This window comes from Salvia miltiorrhiza, chromosome 7 (assembly GCF_028751815.1).
Source record: "Salvia miltiorrhiza cultivar Shanhuang (shh) chromosome 7, IMPLAD_Smil_shh, whole genome shotgun sequence".
Classification (NCBI taxonomy): Eukaryota; Viridiplantae; Streptophyta; class Magnoliopsida; order Lamiales; family Lamiaceae; genus Salvia; species Salvia miltiorrhiza.
In genome coordinates, this window is record NC_080393.1 from 53,027,688 (window position 1) to 53,053,757 (window position 26,070).

A 26,070-nucleotide genomic window follows, 5' to 3' on the forward strand; every position below is an offset into this window, starting at 1 on the left:
TTTGTCAGTTATCTGATAATTTTCACAAAGAAAAATTTCTAGTAAAAATTATCATAAATTAATAGATAACGCTATCTGGCCATCAGAGGATGGAGTTAGTCGAAAATCTTTGGTGCAAAGTTGATCGCCTTATATGTGAGATTGCCTATACAAGTCCCTACTCCTATCCCAAAAAGATTTAAAAAAGAAAGTACTAATATTTAGGTATATTACAAAATTTATATTAAAATTATTTTGAATTTAAACAGTTCGCTAGCAAACATTGTTACACGGTCGTTATAAATATATTAAAAGAAATACGCAATTAATATTTTCGGTAGTTAGGGTAGCTCCAATCATAAACCCCACTTCCAATTTCCAAAGTGTCACATCAGTTTTAAAAACTCGCCTATTTTTTCTCTTACATCTACTCCAACAATAAATTAGTTTCTTATTCCCTCCGTCCCAATAATTTTGTCTCATTTATTTTAGCCACGATTATTAAGGAGTATTAAATTAGCGTTGTAAAGTAGAAAGCCCCACATATGTTCAAGAAAAAATAAGTATAGCTTACACTACATAAAGTTTAAAAATTAAGTCGAATTTGCAAAATATGCATAAATTCGTGATTTATTTCACAATTAACCATTTTAGTGCACCATTGATTTGTTCATAATTATTTTTGTTCAATAAAATAATTTTATTTTCTGATGCATGTCTTTTAGTATATCATAATAATATATCATGACGGGTATAAAAATAAGTTTTTATATATTTTGATTATTGATATTTCAAAATTATCTTAATTTATCTAACTAATTTTTTTGAATCTATGTTTTTGCTATTATTTTATATCTATAAATATTAAATTTTAAATTTAATATTATTATATTAATAATTATAAAGTGTGTCATATATATTGTGTGATGTATCGGGATTCTTGGCATGTGATATATATATTTTTAAAAGCAAATAATATATTATGTACAAAAATACATTAGAAATTAATGATCATTTTAATGCATATATATATATAACACTTAAAAACAAAAAATGATACTTTCACCTATTGACCCGGAAGAAAAGGGCCAAACGGGGGGAGGGGAGTGAGAGGGTGGGGCCATGCGAGCGTGGGTTTGCCAAAATTAAATATAAAGTTTCAAAAAGTAATATTTTTTAAATTTTCACATTTCATTATTATTTAATAAAAGTAATATATTAGTTTTAAAAAAGTACTCCCTCCGTCCGCCAAAAGTGGACCATTTTTAATATATCGGGCGTCCGCAAAGAGTATACCACTTTCCTTTTATAGAAATGGTCCCACCATCCACTTTAATCTTTTATCCTTACAAACACTCTTCATTTACAAAAAAACCACCTCAAATTCAATCTCAACCACACATCTCATAAAGTGGTGGGACCATTTCTCCACTACATCAAAATTATCACCAATTTTATTAAATACCGTGCCCAGCCAAAGTGGTCCACTTTTGGCGGACGGAGGGAGTAATATATTTGAAAATATTTGTATTTATTAATAAAATATCAAATTTACAGACGTTTGGGGGAGGGGTTTAATTGCATCGAAATTGGACATCGGGGGTCCTGATTAGTGCAATGTCGAGGTGGCTAATTAAACGTCATAGGGGGTGTCATGTAAGGGGTTTAATTGCTACTTTTCCTCAAAAATTATAACATGTACTTTCCACTTTAAGACATAGTCCCACATCTTTTCTTCAATTTTATTATTACAAATACCATTTATTTACAAAAATATCATCCTTATTTAATCTACCTCTCATTTCTTATAGTGATATGACCCTTTTTTTTAAAAAAAAATTGTGCCTACCAAAAGTGTCGTATTTTTTGGTGGACAGAGAAAGTATATTATACGTGTAGCTCACGCTAGTCTAGAATTATAATCACCGCGCATCGCGCGGGAGTTGCACTATTACATTATAAAACAACTATAAAAATTATGATTATCACTGTATATTCAATAAAATTGAGACACGATAATTTATGCGGTATATATTAAACCGAACATCATAAAACGACTATCATCACTATATTCAATAGATCGATTTGAGAAAGCAATATAATACATTTCAAGAAAAAATATTAATTCTTGATTAATTAATCACCAATACTTTGATATAATAGGGATTACCTCTCAACTAAAATCACAGATGAGTACTACTTAGTACTTAGTACGGTACCTTTTCAAGAAAAACGTATTAAATCTAGCATTACATATATATTTCTTCAACTAAAAACTTATATATTATGATTCATTTTAAAGAAAAAAAAAATCCTTTTAAATGGCAATTCACAGTTATAACATTTTAAATGGCAAATCACATTATATATTTCATATTTTAATGTGAAATATCCTTAATTTTATTCTCCCTTAATATAGCATTACACATATGTAGCGTTAAGTTGATTAATTCCAGATAGAAAATGACGATATGGTAATTGGCTGTCATCAAAATAAATTTCCTCTGTGCCTTGTTCAATAAACTCTTTATCATGTTTATTTTTTCCGCCGTTTATAAAGTTTGCGCATTCACTACACAACGATATCGCGATGGCTTGCGGCCTAAGCTCTCGTTCTCTCTCTCGCGGCCATGATCTGCCATAGGGTTTTCCGCCGCCACTTTTTTCGCCGTCTCCACTGTCACGCATCAACGACCGGCGTCTTCTCCGGTTCGGTTCCATCATGGCGTCTTCAACCTCTGGGTCGGTTTTCCCTCAGGTTTCAAATAATTTTGTTCGCCCTTCATCTCCTTTCATTTCGGATAGCTTTCGACAGCCGCTGTCTGTTGAATCCCGTGACTCCCACTCCGACGCTGTTGCCCTTAATATGTTATTTTCGGAGATTCAGCAACTCTCAAACCATCAATCTAGGGTTTCCACGATACAACATACTCACATCGGAACGGTTTTGTCCGGCAAGTCGCCCTCTGCCGGAGCCTCCTCGGGTGATAATCTTCCGGAGACTGGTATCCCCGCCGTGCTGACAGGTCCGAAGGCAATGGATGATGCCCCGCCTCCACTGGATGATGCCCCACCTCCCATAAACCCTAACCCTGCGAGGGTTTCTTTCGCCTCCACTGTTAAGGGATCTTCGGCTAAGCCGATCGATGTGCCGGCACATGAATTTGACGCCCTTAAGCCTTCTTTGATCGATGAGGAATATTGGTTAGATATTTCGCCGAATTTTCATCACCGACAAGTGCGTAGCTTTCATCATGCCATTCACGGACGCCTTCTTCTTCGTAAGGGAGACTCTCCTCGTTTTGCTGATGATCTTAAAATGGAGCTTGCCCATCTCTGGAATCCTTCTTCTCCCTGGCATGTCATTCCTCTTGGCAGAGGATATTTTACGCTGAAATTCTCTTCCGCCGAAGACTCGGCCACCGCTTTTGCACAAGCTTCTTGGCGTCTTCGCTCGGGGATCCTGCACCTTCAAAAATGGGTGCCTTTTTTTGATCCTTACAAAGCTACCTCTTCTCTATCGCAGGTTTGGGTTCGTATTTTCAATCTTCCTCATGAACTTTGGCACCCGGAGGTGATTTCCGGGATTGCTAGGAGAGTCGGGGTTCCTATTTGCATTGATGGTCAAGCTGCTTCTGCTATGGTTGGTCATTTTTCTAGGGTGCTAGTTGAAATGGATGTATCTACCACTGTTCCGTACTCTCTAAATTTCCGTTGCGGGGTGCATTCTTTTGTGGTTGAGTTCGGTTATGAAAATTTGCCATATTTCTGTCGTTTGTGTAAGGTTGTTGGCCACGCTACTAACGAATGCAGGAAAGCTATGGTGGATAAAGAGGTTCCTGATCATTCTACGGATACTACTAAGCCGCCAACCGATGGTTTCACTAAGGTGAAAAATCGCAAGAATCAGCCTGACTGGAGGAAAGTTGTTTCTTCCAATCAAGCTCAGCGAGATTCTAGCTCTTGCTTGGACTTGGCTGCTTCTAGTTCTGGTGATGATAATTCTTTCAAGGTTCTTGCAGCTTTAGCTGCTTCGGAGGGCGAGAATCCTATTCCAGCTTCAACGCCGCCTTCTGAGAATGGTATTTTGGCTGAGGCTTTTTTACAAACACCTGGTGAGCAGCATCAGGGTATTTCTAACCATGCTCCGTTGCTCGAGAAATCGTCTGGGGCTGTGTCTCCCACACATGTTAATTCTAGTAGTGGCATACCCACGGCCGCTATTAAGACTTCAGCATCCCTGGATGAGCCTGGCATCGTTCGCACCCCTGAACCGAAGTCTGGTGCTCATGATAACTCGACTCATGCAACTGATTTTCAAGAGGGGGTGGTGGATGATGTGGATGAAGATGTGGATGAAGAGGAAGACACGGGTTCTCCAACTACGGGCTCTGCGCAATCTGATAGGATTCCTCATTTGCAGAATGATTCGGACTTGCCCGCTCCGACTCGCGGACGAGGGCGACCGAAGGGAGCTAAAAAGAAGGGGAAGGTTCATGATTCCTCTATCAAGCACCGCCTCCGACGTATTATAGAGCATGGCCATGCACTAAAAGCTGGCCAGGCTACTGGTGTCTTGCAGGAGGCCGTTCTTAACTCTTCGGTGCCGGTGGAGTTCTTGAATAAAGTACAACATGCTAAAGCTGGAGGAGCGATTCTGCAAAACTTTGTGATTCACTCCTCTTCCGAGGCTGCCCGAGCTATGTCGGCGGTGGCCACAAAGAAGAAATGGGGTGATATGCTGGATGATGAAGATGTTGGGGACGAGGATGCTTTTTTAGATTTTTCTTCTTAGCTTTCGTTTCCTTTGTTTTCGACTTCCCGTGGTACTTTGTGGGGGGTTTTTACGCGGTTTTTGTTTTGTTTTGAGTCGGTTTTGTGTTCCGATCCTTTGTTAGCATCGGTGCTCTCTTTTTTATTTTAATAAATTTCTATTTCAGCATTCACTACACAACTAATGCATAATTTAAACCATCTAAGTTATATAGATTATTTGTTGTAAGAAGAAAAAGTTTAATAATGACTAATGGTTGAAAAAGTACTTAATTTTAACAAGTTACAGAAACCATGCATCTAGTATAACGATAATCCAATTTACAAAAGTAACATAGCTAGCAATGTCACTCGGCCCGAAATAATCTTATCAGTTGTTGGACTATTCGGTTCTAATGTACGTCGTCATCGACCACCTTTAAGATCAACAATCTCCCAATCCGATCTAAATCGGAAAACTTGTTTCGGATTTCTGAGATCATAAGGAACCTCCACTATGCTAAAACTGCCGTTTTGAATATTATTAATATTAAAAAAACATTGAGAGTTTATTATATGGAGTTAATAAATTAACTCCAACACAATTTATTCTCCTCAATCTAGCATTACATATATATATGTTAGCGTTAAGTATTGAAATAAATATTTTCTTCAATTGAATTTGGTCACATAAAGTACTTAATAATACTTCAATGTATTTTAAATAAATAGGTAGTTCAATTTAATTTGGTCATATAAAATAAAGAAAATGATACTAAGATATATGTGTAATAAAGAAAAGTTTCAATTTATTTTTTCATATAAAATAATTTGAAATAAATCTGCATTTCCACATTAATCTCATAATGATATATCTAAATAAAAGGCTTAATCTTCATTCATATATTAGCTTAACATCATTCCATATTATATTTTATCATTGCGCATTGATCTTTATTGAACTTCACTATGAAAAAAGCATAAATAAAAGGATACTTTTGAGATACATTTAAAATAAATAGATTCTTCAATTAAATTTGATCATGAAAAATAATTTCAAATAAATTATCATTCTCGAATTGATCTAACACATGCTCATATATATTGAATCTATATTAAATCTCACAATTCACAATTTAAAACAAAAACTATTATTAAACTTTACCATTTAAAAATCTAAATAAAAAAATACTTAACTTTGAAAAATTAATAAAAATATATTTAAATATATTTGAAATAAATAGGTTCTTATTGTTTGAAATTTTATCGAGATTATTAACAAATTATTGTTTAACATTTTATTTGGTTATATATATATTTTATAAATTTAAAAAAAATCAAGAAATTAGTTGATATTATTATATGGGTTTAGGACGAGAATAAGTATTAAAATAATCACATATCTAATAGGAAAATGGAATACTCCTATGTGGCATCACCATATTTTTGCACTTTTATTTATCCTAATTCTCTAGACATTTTCATATTTATTCATTCTTATTTATCAAAATCTTCTCATCCCACATTGATTTTTTATGAGATTTCACCAAAATAAAATCTATATAAAAGGATGCTCTTACTCTCCAAACCAAAAACCCACATTTAATTGGTGAAGTGGTTGAGATTAATACAATTTGAATTGCAATAAAAGTTGATCGAATTTATTTAGTTGAATAAAAAAATAATTAATTTTATTTTTTAAAATAAATACTTGTGATTAAATAAATTATTTCTCCATTTTAATTTGGTCATAAAATAAGATATTTTGCACATTTTTTTTTTGGATTACATGCACATTGATTTTTTTATGAAAAATCACCAAAAGAAATACTAAATAAATTAATATGATATAATTTGAATATCGCATCAATTTTCTCAAGCCTTAGACGAGATAATTCTCAGAACTTAGTTATGGTCTTTCAAACTTCAAATATGATGATTTTCACGAGTCAGTTTTATTCTTTCAAACTTCAAACGAAATGATGCTTGAAACTCAGTTATGATATTTTAAGCTCTAAATAAGATGATGCATAAATGGTGACTTTTCAAGCTCTATACAAGATGGTGTTTAGAAGTTAGTTATGATCTCACAAGCTTCAGATTGTATAATCTCACAAGTCAGCCCTTGTCTTTCAAGCTCATAATGAAAATGATGTTTAGAAGTGAGTTATGATATTTAAAGCACTAGATAGTGATGTTCAAATGATTGACACATTAAGTCATGCATATTATTTTAGGATCTAGACGAGATAATGCTCAAAAGTTTGGCGTTCAAAAGTCAAATATTGTCTTTCGAGTTCTTGATGATCATGAGATGAGATGATGCTTAGATGAAAAATGAGATCTTAAATTAATTCTTATCCGTCAATATATTAAAAATGTACAAAATTTATATAAACGGGTATTTTTATTATTTAGCAAAACGTTAACATTTAATTGACGAATATAGTTAAGATTAGTCTAATGTAAATTCTATTACATTAAATTAAATTAATTAAAAATTAATTATATTATATAAAAATAATATACTCCTAAATAATTTAAATTATAATTTAAAATCCCGTCGAATTTCGACGGGTTATACACTAGTTACATATATATATGTTAGCGTTAAGTAGATTAATTTCAGATCAAAAAGGACGATATATAGGGTATAATTTGGCTGTATATCAAATTAATTAAATAAATCAAGCCATAATCTATTTAGCCATCATCGTTGAACTTGTTTCCTTTGCGCCTTGTTCTATAAACTCTTTATCCATGTTTATTTTTTCCTTTTATAAAGTTTGCGCATTCACTACACAATTAATGTAAATTAAACCATCTAAGCTAGATTATTTGTTGTAAGAAGAAAAGGTTTAATAATGACTAATGGTTGAAAAAGTATAACAATAATCCAATTTAGAAAAACAAAACATATAAAACCTACACAATTAATGTAAATTAAACCATCTAAGCTAGATTATTTGTTATAAGAAGAAAAGGTTCAATAATGACTAATGGTTGAAAAAGTATAACGATAATCTAATTTAGAAAAACAAAACATATAAAACTAAAGACCTCAGCTACTTATACCAGCTACTGAAACATACTCCACCTATGACCAAATAAAACAGAGCCTTTTGGAGTCGGGTCAACTCACTCCAACTAATATTATCGTTTGTTGGACTATTCGGTTCACTCGAAATAATCTTATCGTTTGTTGGACTATTCGGTTCGAACGCACGCCGTGGACCACCTTTAAGATCAACAATCTCCCCATTCGATCTAAACCGGAAAACTTGTTTCGGATTTCTGAGCTCATAAGGAACCTCCACTCTACTAAAACTGCCGTTTTGAATATTATAAAACCCTCCTCCGTCCGCGGACCTCAAGAAAACTACAGTGCTGCTGCACAACTCCACCGGCTGCGCATGCTTCAGAGCTCTTTCGATACCTCTCATGTCCACCACCATCTTCCTCTCGGCCCCGGCCCACACCTCCATCTCTCTCCTGTCTCCTACTTCAACCACACACACAAAACCTAACCCTCCCTCGTACTCCACCAGCACCTTTGATTTGCAGGCGGGGTCGCACGGCAGCGGGGAGCACCGGAAGCTCCTCCTCTTCACGTCCAGCGTCAGCACGTTGCCGCTAACGGTAAGCCAGTGGAAAAATCGGCCGGCGGTGGTGATGGCCCGGCGGCAGGATTCCACGATCTCGCCGTAGGGAGCCGCGCACTCGATCCTCTCCCACGCCCACTTCAGAGCTCTTTCGATACCTCTCATGTCCACCACCATCTTCCTCTCGGCCCCGGCCCACACCTCCATCTCTCTCCTGTCTCCTTCTTCAACCACACACACAAACCCTAACCCTCCCTCGTACTCCACCAGCACCTTCGATTTGCAGGCGGGGTTGCACGGCAGCGGGGAGCACCGGAAGCTCCTCCTCTTCACGTCCAGCGTCAGCACGTTGCCGCTGACGGTGAGCCAATGGAAAAATCGGCCGGCGGTGGTGATGGCCGGGCGGCAGGATTCCACGATCTCGCCGTAGGGAGCCGCGCACTCGATCCTCTCCCACGCCCACTTCTCCGAATCGAATATATCGCAGTTATGCTGCATGATTCCGGAGTTGTACAAACTAGCGATGATGTATCGGAGAGGGGTGGATCGAACGACGACGATGGCGACGGTGTCGGTCTCGTAGCGGAGCTTGGGATTGGGCAGACCCTGCCACTGGCTGGTGGCGGGTTTGCAAGCGAAGAATCGCTTGCAGTTGCAGCAATCTTCTCTCTCGCAGTCACAAAATTGAACTACTCTCTCGCAGCAGAGAATCCCTTGATCGCACGAGGCTAGGATCTTCATGTAGTCGAGCTTCAAAGTTCTGTTGATGGCGGCAGCAGCAGCGGCACCGGGGCCGGAGGATACCAACGCCGACTGAAATTTATTAAAGGGTCTGACGTCTTGGAAGAAATAGCCGAAAAGGGAATTTGTTCTTTGACAGTGGAGAGGGAGAAAAGTGGATTCATATATTATCTGCTTCCAACTCTTTGAAACCGCCTTGCATCGTTCTAGGGTTTCCAACGACGTTCGGCTTAGAATCTCGAAGATCAACTCCGACGGTAATTCTGCTAAGGTAGACGCCGCAGACCCCATCTCTCTCTTTCTCTATCTTTCTTGTTGAAAATTCACGATGTTAATAGTGTATGTATATGTATATATAGATATTCAGAACCGATCACCTACCCACCGTGGGCAAGTATAACGTGCCCACCATTGATGTGGCAATTTTAATTAGGAAAGATAACTAATAAATCTTACTCTAATTAAAATTATCTTACTATAATTACAATTGTCACATCATGGTGGGCACGTTATGCATGCCCACGGTGGGTAGGTGATCGGTTCTGTATAGATATTATGATATAATGCAGATGTTTCCTATTTGAATTAGGTTTCTAACGGAGAGTCTTGAGAGTCAAGCTCCCTCTTTGCCGCTTCATATATATTTTAATTGTTGGAATATATCAATAAACTTGATTTGTGGAAGATATTTTGCTAGGAAATATCTAGAATCAAGATATTTTTAAAGTAAAAAGAATCCATGAAGAATTGCATATATCTTGAGAATAAAGAATTGATCCTAGCATTTAATTTGATTACATCTAACGGTTATTATGTCATCCGCCTTTTTTATGTTTATTTCTTTAAGTATAAGGTTAATTATGTTTAAGGCTATTATATTTATTTGTAACTGTATATTTAGTGGTCTATCTAAAACAAATCTTCTTTTTTATTCGGTAGTTATTAATTGATATCTTTGAATTTTTTTTTGGGTCTTCCTTTTAGGTTTAACGTGTTATATAGCAGGGTGATTTAAATATTTTATCAAAAAAAGTTTTTTTATATCAACAAGAAATTTTGAATATTTTATTTAGATTTTCGTAATTTTGTTACGCTTGTTCGAAATGTTTTATGTTAAATATTTTTACAATTGAATATTTTATTTTGATGTTCGTATTTTTTAAAGCTTGTTCGAAAATTTTTATATATAAATTTTTTTACAATTCTCAATCAGGTATCAATAATCAGACTTTTAACTAGAATATTCATAATTTTATGAAGATTATGCGAAAAGCTTATTCGAATTTTTCTTGCTGGCATAAAATATTTAACATAAAACATTTTGAACAAGTGTAAAAAAATTACGAACATCTAAATAAAATATTTCAATTTTTCTTGCTGACATAAAATATTTCGAATAAGCATAAAAAAATTGTGAACATCTAAATAAAAAATATTACTTAAGATTATGAAAAAAAAATTAATGTGCAAAATATTTTCTGTATACAACAGACACGATTTAAAAAAAAATGAAAATATATGAATGTATAATATCTTACCAAAAAACAATATGAAAATATGAAATAAATAAAATATTAAAAAAGCAACATGAATATCTCCACAACTCAAACAAAGAAATAAAAAAGATTCGGTCAAATGTAATTAAGGAAAAATCGGTTAGATTAAAATACAAAATTACTTCACTAACCCTAAAGCAAAAACCGCATGTAATATTGAGATTAAATACTTACCATTATCTATGGATCTTCTCCTCCCTCTATATATATATATATATAGAAAGAGAGAGAGTCGGTTGAGAAAAAGTAATCCTACATTGAATTAGGATTCGATATACTGTTACCTTATTGGAATCTATCTATATATATATTAAAGCAAAATAAATTCTATCTTATCATGGCTTCGTATAGTTATTCGCGATTCTAATTTTCCTCAATTCTCATTAATTCTTATTTTTTCTAAATTTTTAACTATTCTTCTAATACGTGATAAGCTATAATATAATACATGATATATACGTATTATATGAAAGAATGATCTGTCTCCTAGAACTCCTCTTGAATACTTAATTTTTATTAATTTTCTAATCGATTTTCCATATCTAATAAATGACGTATTACATGAAAGAATATCAACAATGACTTATATACATGCTAGAACTCCTCTTGAATTCTTTTTTTTTATTATTATTTTTTTTAAATTTTTAATCAACAATTTTCCATATCCAATAAATGAAGATAATTGTTACCGGATGAAATCAAATGGTCCTATAATTGTATGTATATCTCTATGTTCTCTAATTATATTTATTATTTTAATATTACAAATTTCGTTACGGGATTCTTCATTCTCATGAATATCTGATTTGTGTTTGACTATTTGTATTGTTTTTTCATCTTGCGTATGCATTATTGAGAACTTTGTATCACTATTGATGTTTGAGAAATTTGTATCAGTAGTATGAATTGGATTCGCTACTAAATAACTTTATATCAAGTTAAATGATCCAAAGTTATTTGAGTTTTATAATGTGACAAATTATATTATGGCTTGCGTATTTGATAATTGATTTACTTATTCTATATATAGGAAATGTCGACGAATAATGAATCTATTCGTTTGAATGCTATTAATCCAAAAATTTGAAATAAAAATGTGGTGGTCAAAATTTTGCGCTTATGGGTTCAAAAAAGATAAATTGGGCAAGGAAGCACTGGTTATTAATGAATGGGTAAGTTTTACCACAATTTTATTGAATAAATAGCTTTGTAAAATTATTAATTTTCAATTTATACAATTTATTCAATTTTCAACAAATATAATAAATGAATTAAATTCAGACATGATACTAACCTTTTGTTGATTAGAGATACGAGTAAATCCATTGCCATCCCTGATTCCAAGTTCCTCCAGCAACAAGCTTAAAAACCATCTCCAACAAGCCTCGTTCTCTACTTCTACTACTGCCCATGCAATGGGGTACATCTGATTATTGTCATCCTTCCCTATGGCACATAACCGTTGACCTCCTAAGTGAGTTTTCAAGAGGCACCCATCTAGACCAATAATAGGCATACATCCCTCTAAAAAGCCCTTCTTCAAGGCTAAAAACTCAATGTACAATCCCTGAAATATTGTACCATCTTCACATAGTAGCTCAAATCTGCCCTCTCTGTCCACTGTCATCAACTCTGCAATGTAACTCCTTAATTTATTGTGATGGCTTTTCACAGTACATCTTAGCACCTGTAATGCATGTGCCTTGGCCCTGTACAACCGACCATTAGGAATAGCTATGTTAAATCTCCTTTTAACATCATTCCTAAACTCGTCTACACATATCTTAGGTCTAACTCTGAAGACCTTAGTGTACTCTTCCCCAAGCCACTTATAACTTGCTTGTTTATTACCAATTGCAAAAGTACATGTGTGATCCTGACCCAAGACCTTCATCACCATAGACCTCTCCTTTTTGTTTGTACTAGCATAGATTCTCCACTGACAAGGCTCCTCACAATAAGCCTCACGATGATCCTTGTTTACCCTCCTAAGGTGAATTGGATGACCTTTAACAATGCTCCATGATATTAGTGCTTTCTTGCACTGAAAAGTATCCTCAAACCACATGCCTAGAACAAGCTTGAACTCTACGATATCTCCCCTTGGATCATACACAACTTTAGGGTGTTTATTCCTAACAACTTGACCATCTGAGTTACTACTTTCAAACCCCTCTTTGTCAAAATCCTCATATTCAGACAATCTTTCTTCTTCATGATGAATATACAAACCAAACTCGTCACTGTGCAAATGAAAAAAAAAAATTCAATGCGATGGGCAAGCAAAGATTCAATGAAATAGACAAGCAAAATCAAATATTCACAGCAATAGGCAAGCAACCTACAACCCTAAAGACTCAATTTTTTCACTGAGCTAAGGGCGCCAAAATACTATGGGCGACAAATTCTATACAGGGGGACAGCGAAATACCTCTCTCCCATTTCGCGAAATATCGTCGTCAATATCTCTTAGTTCGTCTTATTCTCGGTGCCTCACTCGCAATATCTCGTCGTCCCAAGGTCAAATTCTCCCCTAACGGTTGCAATCAAGATTCAATAATGGTGAATGTAAGAAAATGCGGTGAAATTAGGTTAGGGTTAAAATGATTTAACCCCGGTAAAAGAAACGACGTCGTTTGATGCGAATTTTAGTTCAAACGACGTCTTTTCATATACTTTACCAAAACGATGTCGTTTCGACTAATGCCACGTAGGCGCCAGCTAAGACCGGACCATCATCGGAGGTAAAAACCGTGGAAAAATTGTTCAGGCGTTTAAATTCAGGGAATATTTGATAAAAAAAAAATAGTTCATGGAAAGTTTGGAAATCGCACCAAAGTTCATGATTTTTCACGTCATTAACCCACTAAAAAACTTATACTATTATGATTCATTTTAAAGAAGAAAAAAAATCATTTTAAATGGCAATTCACAGTTATAAACCGGAAATAGAAGGAACCATGTTTAGAATAAATTCATATGTACGAATAATCAAAACAATTATGGAATTAATAATATAAAATAATAGAATCGTTCATTATCAAACTGGAATAAATAGATTAAGTGATTATATAGTACAAATATGATTATAATAATATTGTTAGGTTTTCAATAAATAATTTTATTTTAATGTGAAATCAATTTATTCTCCTCAATCTAGCATTACATATATGTTAGCGCTAAGTTGATTAATTTCAGATCGAAAAGGACTGTAACGCCCCGCATTTCCCTAGCTAAATTTAGAGTAAATTTTCCACTTAGAAGTATGAGATGATTCACGCTGGAGAATAAAACGAGTTTATTTTAATTCCAACAAAAATGATTTACACAAAAAAATATTTTGTAAATTTAGTTATTTACATTTATGTGCATTTCATATTTATTTAATTTAGCATTCAAGCATTTTTCACGAGCCTTTAATTAGCAAACCCTGAAGAATTATTACAGTTCGATAAACGAACACAGATATTTTATTAGTCCAATCGACACTCATACCCTATGTTTCCTATCAGCCACCCTACACCATCCCTTGTCAATCCAATCAACTCCAAAAGTCAAGCTTTAGCCATGCCTAAAAGCAACAATCAAATCTACCCAAACTTCCCTGCGAAGTCATTATACTCCAACAAAAGACCCATTCCCTTCCACTTATCATTTCTCTTTCAATTTACTCTCTTATTCCAACATACCAAGGAACTAAGTGCAGAGCTCCACCCACAGAAGTTCAATTTACTCAACATACCAAGGAACTAAGTGCAGAGCTCCACCCACAGAAGTTCAGCTATACCACACGTTTCAGACTTCACAAACTCAGCTGAAAGCTCTAAAGACTTCATCTACAAACCACTCTGCCCATTTTACCTCCATTCACGGTTAGCACCCCAAATTCAGTTTCAGCGATTTCCTCCAGTATTCAAGTCTCTAACGTGCAGCAGACGACAATTCCTGTTTTTGTGTATGCATGTCACTTACTTTTACATATAAATTGAACCAAGACTTTTGAACAAATGGCATTCATATACATGTGCATACCATCTGTGTTTACATACTACATATGAAACATGTTTTTCTTTAATAAAAGGAAAAGAAAAGATTTAGTCTTGAAGCCCTGTTTTAATCTTCGGTCTTGAGCGAATGGGGAGGGTGTCGTTGCTGTTGAGTTGAGGAAGCAGAGGGAGGCAGGGCGCGGTGGTCAATGGCGGCCCTCGCTGCTGTCGATCGGATTTGAGTGGAGGGGAGAGAGAGAACGGCGGCGGCCATGGCTGTTCTGTGGTCGCCGGATTCGAGAGAAGGGAGTCGATTTTGAGGTCTGGAGAGTTTGGCGGCGGTCCTTAGTTGTAGATGCTGAAAATCAGGAAGGAGAGAGGGATCGAGGGAGGCGGCGGCGCTTCGCCGTCGCCAAGGAGGAAAACGGAGGGGGGGCGATTCTCGACGCCGCTTCACCGTTTAGGCGTGTGTGTGGACCGTCCTTTGAGTTGCCGGAGATGAGGGAGAAGAGAGAGCAGAGGGAATGGTGGGGGTGTTACAGGGGCTCAGTGTCTGAGGAGAGGGAAAGGTGGTGGCGGCGGCTCTTCGCCGCTGCTCCTCCGGCGATCTGCTCGGCGGCAGATTCTGAGGGAGAAGGGGGCGGACTGCCTGAACCGAGGAGAGAAAGGGAGAGACGAGATATGTGTGTGTGAGCGGAAGATGTGGTTGAAGAAAAAGGAAGAAGGGATTTAGGGCAAGTTTGGGCCTTAGAGAGCTGGGCCGAAATTTGTAAAGGAGTTGGGCTGAGATTATTTTTGATTTAGCCCGATTTAATTATTAATAGCATGGGCTGTCCCTTATACAATCAACTGGGCCGATTTCTTTTAATAAGTTTTGGGCCCTGCGATTTTTAATAATGAAATGGGCTGCCTATATTTAATTGTTAGGCTTGGCCTTTATTTAAAATGTTGGACTTGTTTGATTAATTTAAAGAATGATTTGCATAATAATATTAATATTATTATGTGCATATATGATTAAGCATGAGATGTTTTGCATCGAATATTTTTGTGAGTAAAAGCATTCATGGTTTAATTGGTTTATTTATAAATCCAATTATTTGAGAAAATCGAGTAAGGATATTGTTGGTGTCCTTAACTCAATAATTTAGTTTTCAATTATTTATTTACTAAATTTTGGAAACCGGCGTGATGAATCAAGTATGTTTAGTATATCCACTAAGACTTTAAGTTAGTTTCATGAGACCTATTAAGAATAGAATTTCTTGTAGGCTTTATGAACCAAGAGGATTAGCGCTGTTTTTCCAAGACGAGTTTATGTGATTATGATCTTCAGGCTTTGCCTAATCAGGTGGGCTTACTTTCCAAATGTATAAAGTATGATTGAGTTATTAAGCTCTAAATGTTTCAATGAAATGCAAACTGTTTATCCAATAAAATGTTTATGTGCACTCTGCTCTGTTTAAGGCTCGCCACAACGAATCAATTGAGGTTCTCTTATGGCCTAACACGTTATTTGAGAATTGTGTACACTCGTTAGCTGACTCGGTGGGTTGATCTCCATCGGGCACTAACTAAGAGGCGTTATAAGGGTGCTTGCTGGATGTGTTCCGAAGCATGTAATGAAATGGCCTGCCTGGGTAGCGTCCCGAGGTCAAAAGTAAACTTGTCTGGGTTACGCCCTTAGTTCAAGTAAATGGGAGAAACGGATCCATCGGTGGCTAGAGGTCCGGGATCACAGCGAGTAACAGAAAGGGAGTGTGACATGTGCGCACAAATGAAAGAAATTATTTTAACATGCTTAGAAGTTCTTTCAATTTAAAACCTTCTAAGTCATGTCAAGTATGATTGGATAAATTGTCTTTACGAAAATATGAAATGTTTATGAAAATGCATGCCCACTGAGTACATTAGTACTTAGCCCAAAAATACTTTCAAATGTTTTCAGGTTGGCTGGCCGGTGCTGACGGGACGGAGCTGAGGCTAGGGTTAATTTCCTATGTTAGACTTCCGCTGTAGCAATTACTCATATCCGTCTTTTGTTTTCCCAACTTAAGATCTTCATGTTAAATTACAAATGATATACCTGACCGAGCTTAGACTATTCACTACTAAATTTATGCCAATGAATGTCGGTTGTCAGAAGCATGAAACAAAACTTGTGATCCAAAGGGGCATAGCCCGACTCTCTATCTTATTATTCGGGTTTTAACAAGGTTGTTCCTTGTTTATTTCTATGAATTAGTTGCACCTCGATTATATTTATTCATTCAAGAATTGGGGTGTGACAAGAACGATATATAGGGTATAATTTGGCTGTATATCAAATTAATTAACTAAATCAAGCCATAATCTATTTAGCCATCATCGTTGAACTTGCTTCCTTTGCGCCTTGTTCTATAAACTCTTTACCATGTTTATTTTTTCCTTTTATAAAGTTTGCGCATTCACTACACAATTAATGTAAATTAATCCATCTAATTAAGCTAGATTATTTGTTGTAAGAAGAAAAGGTTTAATAATGACTAATGGTTGAAAAAGTATAACGATAATCCAATTTAGAAAAACAAAACATATAAAACCTACACAATTAATGTAAATTAAACCATCTAAGTTAGATTATTTGTTGTAAGAAGAAAAGGTTTAATAATGACTAATGGTTGAAAAAGTATAACGATAATCCAATTTAGAAAAACAAAACATATAAAACTAAAGACCTCAGCTACTTATACCAGCTACTGAAACATACTCCACCTAGGACCAAATAAAACAGAGCCTTTTCGAGTCGGGTCGACTCACTCCAACTAATATTATCGTTTGTTGGACTATTCGGTTCACTCGAAATAATCTTATCGTTTGTTGGACTATTCCAGCTACTGAAACATACTCCACCTAGGACCAAATAAAACAGAGCCTTTTCGAGTCGGGTCGACTCACTCCAACTAATATTATCGTTTGTTGGACTATTCGGTTCACTCGAAATAATCTTATCGTTTGTTGGACTATTCGGTTCGAACGCACGCCGTGAACCACCTTTAAGATCAACAATCTCCCAATCCGATCTAAACCGGAAAACTTGTTTCGGATTTTTGAGCTCATAAGGAACCTCCACTCTACTAAAACTGCCATTTTGAATATTATAAAACCCTCCTCCGTCCGCGGACCTCAAGAAAACTACAGTGCTGCTGCACAACTCCACCGGCTGCGCATGCTTCAGAGCTCTTTCGATACCTCTCATGTCCACCACCATCTTCCTCTCGGCCCCGGCCCACACCTCCATCTCTCTCCTGTCTCCTTCTTCAACCACACACACAAACCCTAACCCTCCCTCGTACTCCACCAGCACCTTCGATTTGCAGGCGGGGTCGCACGGCAGCGGGGAGCACCGGAAGCTCCTCCTCTTCACGTCCAGCGTCAGCACGTTGCCGCTGACGGTGAGCCAGTGGAAAAATCGGCCGGCGGTGGTGATGGCCGGGCGGCAGGATTCCACAATCTCGCCGTAGGGAGCCGCGCACTCGATCCTCTCCCACGCCCACTTCTCCGAATCGAATATATCGCAGTTATGCTGCATGATTCCGGAGTTGTACAAACTAGCGATGATGTATCGGAGAGGGGTGGATCGAACGACGACGATGGCGACGGCGTCGGTCTCGTAGCGGAGCTTGGGATTGGGCAGACCCTGCCACTGGCTGGTGGCGGGCTTGCAAGCGAAGAATCGCTTGTTGTTGCAGGAATCGCAGCGGCATCGATCTTCTCTCTCGCAGCAGAGAATCCCTTGATCGCACGAGGCTAGGATCTTCCTGTTGTCGCGCGTCCAAGTTCTGTTGATGGCGGCGGCAGCGGCGGCACCGGGGGCGGAGGATACCAACGCCGATGGAAATTTAGCAATGTGTCTGACGTCTTGGAAGAAATAGCCGAAAAGGGAATTTGTTCTTTGACAGTGGAGAGGGAGAAAAGTGGATTCATATATAATATGCTTCCAACTCTTTGAAACCGCCTTGCATCGTTCTAGGGTTTCCAACGACGTTCGGCTTAGAATCTCGAAGATCAACTCCGACGGTAATTCTGCTAAGGTAGACGCCGCAGACCCCATCTCTCTCTTTCTCTATCTTTCTTGTTGAAAATTCACGATGTTAATAGTGTATGTAGAGAGTATAGGATGGAGGGTATATGTATATATAGATATATTGTTGAAAATTCACGATGGTAATAGTGTATGTAGAGAGTATAGGATGGAGGGTATATGTATATATAGATATTATGATATAATGCAGATGTTTCCTATTTGAATTAGGTTTCTAATGGAGAGTCTTGAGGGTCAAGCTCCCTGGTTGCCGCTTCATATATATAATAAACTTGATTTGTGAAAGATATTTTGCTAGGAAATATCTAGAATCAAGATATTTTAAAAGATATTTTAAAAGTAAAAAGAAATATATATATATATATATAATATTTAATATTCTTCATATTCATTTTCACCATATTTTTATTCCAACATTAATGACGTGGAGAAAGAGAGAGATTGGATGATCAGATGTTGGCATTCAATGTTGTTGCCTTATTGGAATCATGTTAGACTAGACGGGTTACCCGTCGAGAATCGACGGGCATAAATTAAAACATAAATATTTGTAATTATTCAATACATTTTTATTTGATGAATTTTTTCACTAAAATTAAGCATTGCTTAATAAGTATCTATTAATAATATTCACTACTATTCAACACTTTTGTTAAAATTCACGTTGTCCACAATGTGAACGATATCGCATATATTGGAAGTAATAACTTAATATTTGGACTCCAAGTTCAGCATTCACAGACATTTAAATCAAACTAATGAACGATTTGATGAGATAAAATTAAGTTTTTCCATCGAGACGACTCGGAAGATATTTAACGATTACAAAGTCTAATTTATCAAACGAAAACAAACGCAATAATGGCCTTCGCCACACCCACTTCACCACGCTGCTTCAAACTCACTGATCTAAAAACATTTTAAATGTAAGATAATAATAATTTGTTCAAACGTGTATAAAATTGTGAAAAATGAGACTCACTCACAACATGTCTCACCTGTACAGAATAAACTTCAAACACCTTGCCTCATCAGCAAGTAAATTCAGCTTCACCGACTGGAGTAAATAACCAACATAACATCAACTGTGCACCAGGATCGTGTCGTTTTCGTCCCCCATAAACTAATGACTCAATCATCAAGACTGCTATAGAAATCAATGTGCATACTCACCACATATAATCAATCTCGTATCTCAACCACAAATACTTGTCGGACAGAAAAGAAAATATTTCACAAACAACTTTAAATTACATGGCATTTTAAACACATTTACTAAATTAAAATAAATTTCATCCACTTTAAAAATGGTGTAGGAAGTGAGGGTATAAATACTTAAATAAAATGAAATGAAAACAATTGAAAACAACAATTGATGATCATTGGCAACTGTCAAATTAAATAAAAATAAAAAATCAAAATTTTAAGCAAAAAGTCGTTTAAAAATCGAATTTTGAATTTTCTTTTAAATGCAGCATCATACATACCGCCTCTAAAGCCGGGGACGAGGGAAGGAGCCTAATATCAAGCTCGGGGGGAGCGGCAGTGCGCGGCGGTGCGAAACAGGGCAGCTCGTTCGCGTCCCTCTATGAATGCTCTGATTGGATAGTAGAAAAATTACAATAAAAAAATATACGTGTAATAAAAAATAGATAAAATAAATAAAACAATTTGAAAAAAGTTGTTTTTAGAAATAATTTTGATAGAAAAACATAACTTATTATTTCTAAAAATAGATCTCTTGTTATATTTAGATAAATAATACTCCCTCCGTCCCAAACTAAATGTCATGTTTTCCTTTTTAGGCTGTCCCAAACGAAATGTCATGTTTCCTTTTTTGGCAATACACCCTCTCTCTCTATACTTAATATTTAAATAATTTTCACCAACCCACTTTATCTACTTTATACACATTTCTTAATCTTCGTGCCGAAAAGAAATAGGACATTTCGTTTGGGACGGAGGGAGTAGTAAAATTTTACGGTCCATTAATTCAATAACTTTATATCAATAAAAAAAAGGGGGTTTTGCAAATAAAATCACGAACAATTTTGAATTTGCAATTTTAACGCCACTTTTGAAGTATGGCGAATTAAATCATAACCTTTTCAATTTTTGCAATTTCATCCCCTCAATTTTTTCCGGCCACCGGAGTGATGAGTTGGAGCTTATGTGGATTATTTTTTTTCCACGTAATTAATTTCTGACTAGGATTAAAATAAAATCAAAACCTAATTCTTTTATTTTTCTTCTTTTTCGTCGAACTTATTTCTGTATCCCCCATTTTCCTTAAACTAGTACATCCTCCCGTGCGATGCACGGCCACGATATATTTATTTATTTTTAAAATTTGAAATTATGTAAAAATATTTATTTATGAATCAAATTAATTAATAACAAAAAAATATTAATTTAAATATTAGTATTTGATTTAAAATAGTGTATAGTAATAATTTTATCAACTTAATGAGTAGGAGTATAATATTAAGTTCAATGAGTATTGTATAATAATAATTAAATTTTTCCAAAATTTTTTTGTTATTGATTATTATTTTCTATTAAAATTAAATTAATAAATACTTTTATAATATTGTCTCGATATTTGTTGATAATTATGCATTATATTTTTAATTTAAATATTTTTATGTATGCTTTGATAAAATAATTCAAAAAATAAATATTATGTTTTTTTAATCAAAAGAGAAGAGAAGATATATAAATCTTGTAGGAGAAAGAGATACAAATAGAAATAATATAATAACAAAATAAGGAGAAAGAGAAAAAATAAATAAAGAATATTGTAAAAGAGATAGGAGAGAGAAAAACAATCACTTTAAAATTTTAAATTATACTAATAAATTATTTATTTCAAATTCATATTTAATGAATTTTAAATCAAATTGAAGATCTTGTCATGATCTTTAACTTAAGATACACATCAAATATATTTTTATGAAAGACGAAAAATAAGTAAAATAAAAGAATTAGGTTTTGATTTTGTTTTAATCTTAGTCAGCAATTTGATCTTAGTTAGAAATTAATTACGTGGAAAAAAATAATCCACATAAGCTCCAACTCATCACTCCGGTGGCCGAAAAAAATTGAGGGGACGAAATTGCAAAAATTTAAAAGGTTATGATTTAATTCGCCACACTTCAAAAGTCACGTTAAAATTGCAAATTTAAAATTGTTCGTGATTTTATTTGCAAAAACCCCTAAAAAAAATACATAACCATCCAATTAATACATTGTAATCAACCGGCAATGTACCATATGTTACATGTAGTCCTACAACCTAAACTATATTTGATTACTTCACGAAATTAATTCAAGAATTAAAAGTATCTGAAGCATGATCCAGCAAACATAAATAATAATCATTGTCATTGCTAAACTAAATAATACTAGTCGTATATACCTCTACTCTTATACCACGCGATAACCATGATCGACATTCCTGACTGAGAACATAAAACTTCTTATTTATATTTTATTTATGTGAAATTCACATAATAGATTCTGATAACATCATCCCCTATTTCGCACATTCTTGACTGAGAACATAAAAGTTATTATTTTGTATTTTATTTATCTGAAATTCACACAATAGATTCTTATTCTTTACACTGTACATCGTAGTCTATAACGCACATAATCTACAGTTTCAATTTTTAACCGTAACTAATTTATTCCGCATCGCAGTATACGTGTACCTTTGTCTATGATTTAAATGAACGTAATTATCTATGTTTACAAAAGACCAATATTTTAAAACCGTAGTCCTCATGAAACATAGGCTATAGTTTGCACGTAGTCTATGAGTAGAAAAGCCTACATTGTACAAAAATAAACTACAATTTGCAATATAGTTTATACTTACTAATACGATTTATAACCACAGTAAAATATCGTAGTTCACACTTGTTTTAAAATCTTAAAATCCAAAGCGAAATTAAAATTCAATAAATTTTATTACATTTAAAATCAAATATTTCATCCAGCAATCTTGTTAAAAATATAAATACAAATTTCATACCTAAAATTAACCATCAAATATAAAGTATCAAGTACATATCATCAATGCAAAACCTTTACTCATCAACTTTATCAATCAACACCACTTTATCAACATCATTTTTCTCCTTGTATTTTCTTCACCCATCCACAAAAACAGTTGCTTAATAGAACAAATTCCCTTTCCTTCTATATCTCTATCTTTCCCTTTTTCAGCTTCAAGTTGAGAAACTCTTTCTTGTAGGCTAGTTATCAAGTTAGCATATTGTTCGATCACCTCGTGCCTTTCTATATTCTTGGGATATTTGAATAACACATAAGACATGACACAGAAGGAGTAATGTGAAAAAAGGCTTTGAATTGTGATGTTTCATCCCCTCGGATACAAGTTTGTCTTAAACTCGACTCACACACATGTGATGCCCAGAAGAAGCACATGCCAACAATTAAAAAGATCTAATAGATGCCAAAGACAAAAAAAATGTTCTCTCCAGTTTGATAGATGTTTAGTCATGACACTAACAAATCCTATAATATCAATATATCATGGTAGGAACATTAGCACTCACCGGGCAAGAAGAATCAATCCATTTAGACATACAAGAGCAATGAAAGGAGTGATTGCAGATTGTAGCGAGAATTCCAGCAGAGTATCTTGGTCTAGTCTCTCTGCAAACCATTGAAAAGTGGTGTAAACCATAAGTTACAAATCTTACATATCCAATATCTACATCTTATCCATGAAAATGAAGTCATATTTTCCAAAAAGGAATTTCAAAAAACACTACCAAGACAAATTGCGCAAGTAGGCAGCTGTGTAGAGCTTGCAGAGGAAGGCTGTATATTGTATATCTACAGAGAAGAAGATGCGGCAGCTTCCCTCCTGCATGCAAGGACAAAAAGGTTAAGAATATGAAGCATGGTATATATATAAGAAAATTACATAAAAAAGCCTTCATTAAAATATATACTGACGAAGAAATTAGGCACTGAAAATATAGTCCACCAAGGTTTTAGGCTCGCCAAATGCTATGATGTTCAAAGCTCTAACTATTAACTTGGCCCCCTCTTCCAGTTTCTCTCGATCTTCTTGACTGATCGCCTCAAACTGTTTGATATCCAGAATTCTGGCATGAGACCTTGCCCTTTCCCGTTTCAGTATGCAAGCTAAGGTAAAACAAAGTTTGCGACAGGATCGAGTTTGTAATGTTGAGAAAAACTTGCTCTCAAATATTCTTCCATATTTCCACATTTGTCTAGTGTGTTCTTCATCATGATTCATCATCAGATTGAATGCAGCGACCAAGGCAACAATTTGGGGATGAAAACTTGGAGAGTATATGGCCCGAATCAGGTCTCCAGGAGAAACATTCATAGCAAGACAAATGTTGTATGCTATTGGTACAATGTGCATCCCTGTATGAGACAGATGAATATCATAAAGATACTTCTGAACACTTGTAATATTGCCACCTTCATTCATGTTATACAGAATTCTGTATAATGTCGCTTTCATTATATCTGAAACAGAGAAGTGATGGCGAATCTGTTGCAGGACTTTTCCGAGTGGTTTAGGTGCTGTAATAGGGGTCTCGATCAAGTAAAACTTCCGGTGTCCATTCAAGATATGAGTCCAAGAACGGCAATAGTTTTCTGATGATCTTGTAAACATCTTTAACATTGAAGCTGCTATAAAAGCATAAGCTCTTGCTTTCTCAAACTTTGTTCCCTTCTCTGATACTGTACAAGGTTTCCCAGGTTTATATGTAACTGTATTTTCAAGGCTCATCAGTTCAGAGTCTCTTTCTCTTGCTAGCTTGTCTACTGATACAATTCTCTCAGTATTTCCAATTCCTGGAGCATGTAAATGGAAAGCTAAAAGAAGTATGGAACCGACATGTCGTTGCGATATCCCAGCGGTTAAGTTTGTTAAGAGTTCATTACCCAAACGTATGATAGCGTCTTCAGATAATGTCTCTAATATGAGAGCATCTTTTTGAGACCAAGCTCCATCCTTAAAATCATTGTGAGACACTCCTTCGTCACTTAAATCCGGTATGTCCTCCGATGCAGATTCGGTAGTCTCACTTGTGCTTTTGTAGGTGTTTGCTTCCTTAGATTTTGGGGTTTCTTCCTTCATTGTGCTCTCCTTGAATTCTTCTAATGTAACACTCCGATTTTCCATAAGATAATATTAGATTTTTAAGAATATTTGGTAGAATTTATTTAGGATTTATTTAAGCCTAGAATAAATTAGATCTTAGCATAATGTGTCGTTACTCATTTCTCATCATATTTAAAATTTGCATTTACATTTCTTTAAGCATTTTCACAGCATTAGCTCAACTGCATTATATTGTCATATTTTTTTTAATTTTTTTAATTTTATTTTTTCTGAATTTAAAGATATATTTTATCTAAAAGACTATTTAAAATTTATAATATATATATATATATATATATATATATATATACCATAGATATATGATTATATATTCTTTTTAGTAATGCAAATATATATATTTATAGCATATACGTATGAATATATAACTAAAGTTAATTAAGTACATATTATATAACTAAACTAATTAAAGATTGTTAAGTTATATACATACATATACCCTATACGTGTACTATTAATAAGTTAATTTATTAATATATATATATATATGTAGATATATATACCTATAAAATAAAATGAAGAAATAAATATATGTATTATATGATTACATAGTACGTATATACATGTATAGATATATAACTAAATATACTCCCTCCGTCCCGGCTTTTGGTATCCAGTTGAGAACGGCACGTGTTTTAATAAAATGATTGATGTGTTGTGAATGGAATAAGGGTCCACATTTTATATGAGAGTTAAAATAATTAAAGTGGAGTAAGGGTCCCGCCTACTTTTACCAAAAATAGAAATGGATACTAAAATGTGGGACGGTCAAAAAAGGAAAGTTGGATACTAAAAGCTGGGACGGAGGGAGTATTAGTATATAAATCTGCATGAACTTACGTGGATTCATTTTAACAATTTAACTAAGCAAACCTATCAACCTATTAAAGTGACTCATGCAACCTATAGCTAGATATTTTAAGATTGTTGAGCTAGTATAAATAGGTATGAGCTGAATGTTATTTTCGACCACTCAACACCAAACACATAATTAAAAATAAGCTTTTGGCATATATATATATATATATATATATGGCGCCTTGTGTCGTGTGAGGATTGGATCGAATAGGAGAATTTCGATAAACTGATAGAGCATCGTAAAATTAAGGTGGGTTCTATTTTTCAAAATATATTTGAGTTATTAAGCTCTCATGTTATTATATAAAATGTGGTA

General features: G+C 34.9%; 2 protein-coding genes and 1 long non-coding RNA gene across 3 annotated transcripts; 1 reads left to right on the plus strand and 2 right to left on the minus strand.

The window, feature by feature from the left end:
• Positions 1 to 14,370: 14,370 nt before the first annotated feature.
• On the plus strand, positions 14,371 to 16,699 carry LOC130995039 (uncharacterized). The gene is made up of 2 exons (XR_009092023.1): positions 14,371 to 14,502; positions 16,565 to 16,699. It is a non-coding gene; the product is annotated as an uncharacterized LOC130995039 (long non-coding RNA).
• A 543-nt stretch (positions 16,700 to 17,242) lies between these two features.
• LOC130994869 (uncharacterized) lies at positions 17,243 to 18,741 on the minus strand. The gene has a single exon (XM_057919980.1). The coding sequence runs from the start codon at positions 18,707 to 18,709 to the stop codon at positions 17,339 to 17,341; it is 1,371 nt and encodes a 456-aa protein (XP_057775963.1). The 5' UTR covers positions 18,710 to 18,741; the 3' UTR covers positions 17,243 to 17,338.
• Positions 18,742 to 22,652: 3,911 nt separating this feature from the next.
• On the minus strand, positions 22,653 to 24,872 carry LOC130994888 (uncharacterized). Its single transcript, XM_057920009.1, has 3 exons — positions 23,690 to 24,872; positions 23,503 to 23,597; positions 22,653 to 23,383 (listed from the first exon to the last, which is right to left on the minus strand). The coding sequence occupies exon 1, from the start codon at positions 24,852 to 24,854 to the stop codon at positions 23,697 to 23,699; it is 1,158 nt and encodes a 385-aa protein (XP_057775992.1). The 5' UTR covers positions 24,855 to 24,872; the 3' UTR covers positions 22,653 to 23,383; positions 23,503 to 23,597; positions 23,690 to 23,696.
• Between the last annotated feature and the right edge of the window lie 1,198 nt (positions 24,873 to 26,070).

Coding starts and splice junctions, on each gene's coding strand:
- LOC130994869 (XM_057919980.1), bottom strand. CDS start 18,709: ATGGGGTCTGCGGCGTCTACCTTAGCAGAATTACCGTCGGAGTTGATC.
- LOC130994888 (XM_057920009.1), bottom strand. CDS start 24,854: ATGAAGGAAGAAACCCCAAAATCTAAGGAAGCAAACACCTACAAAAGC.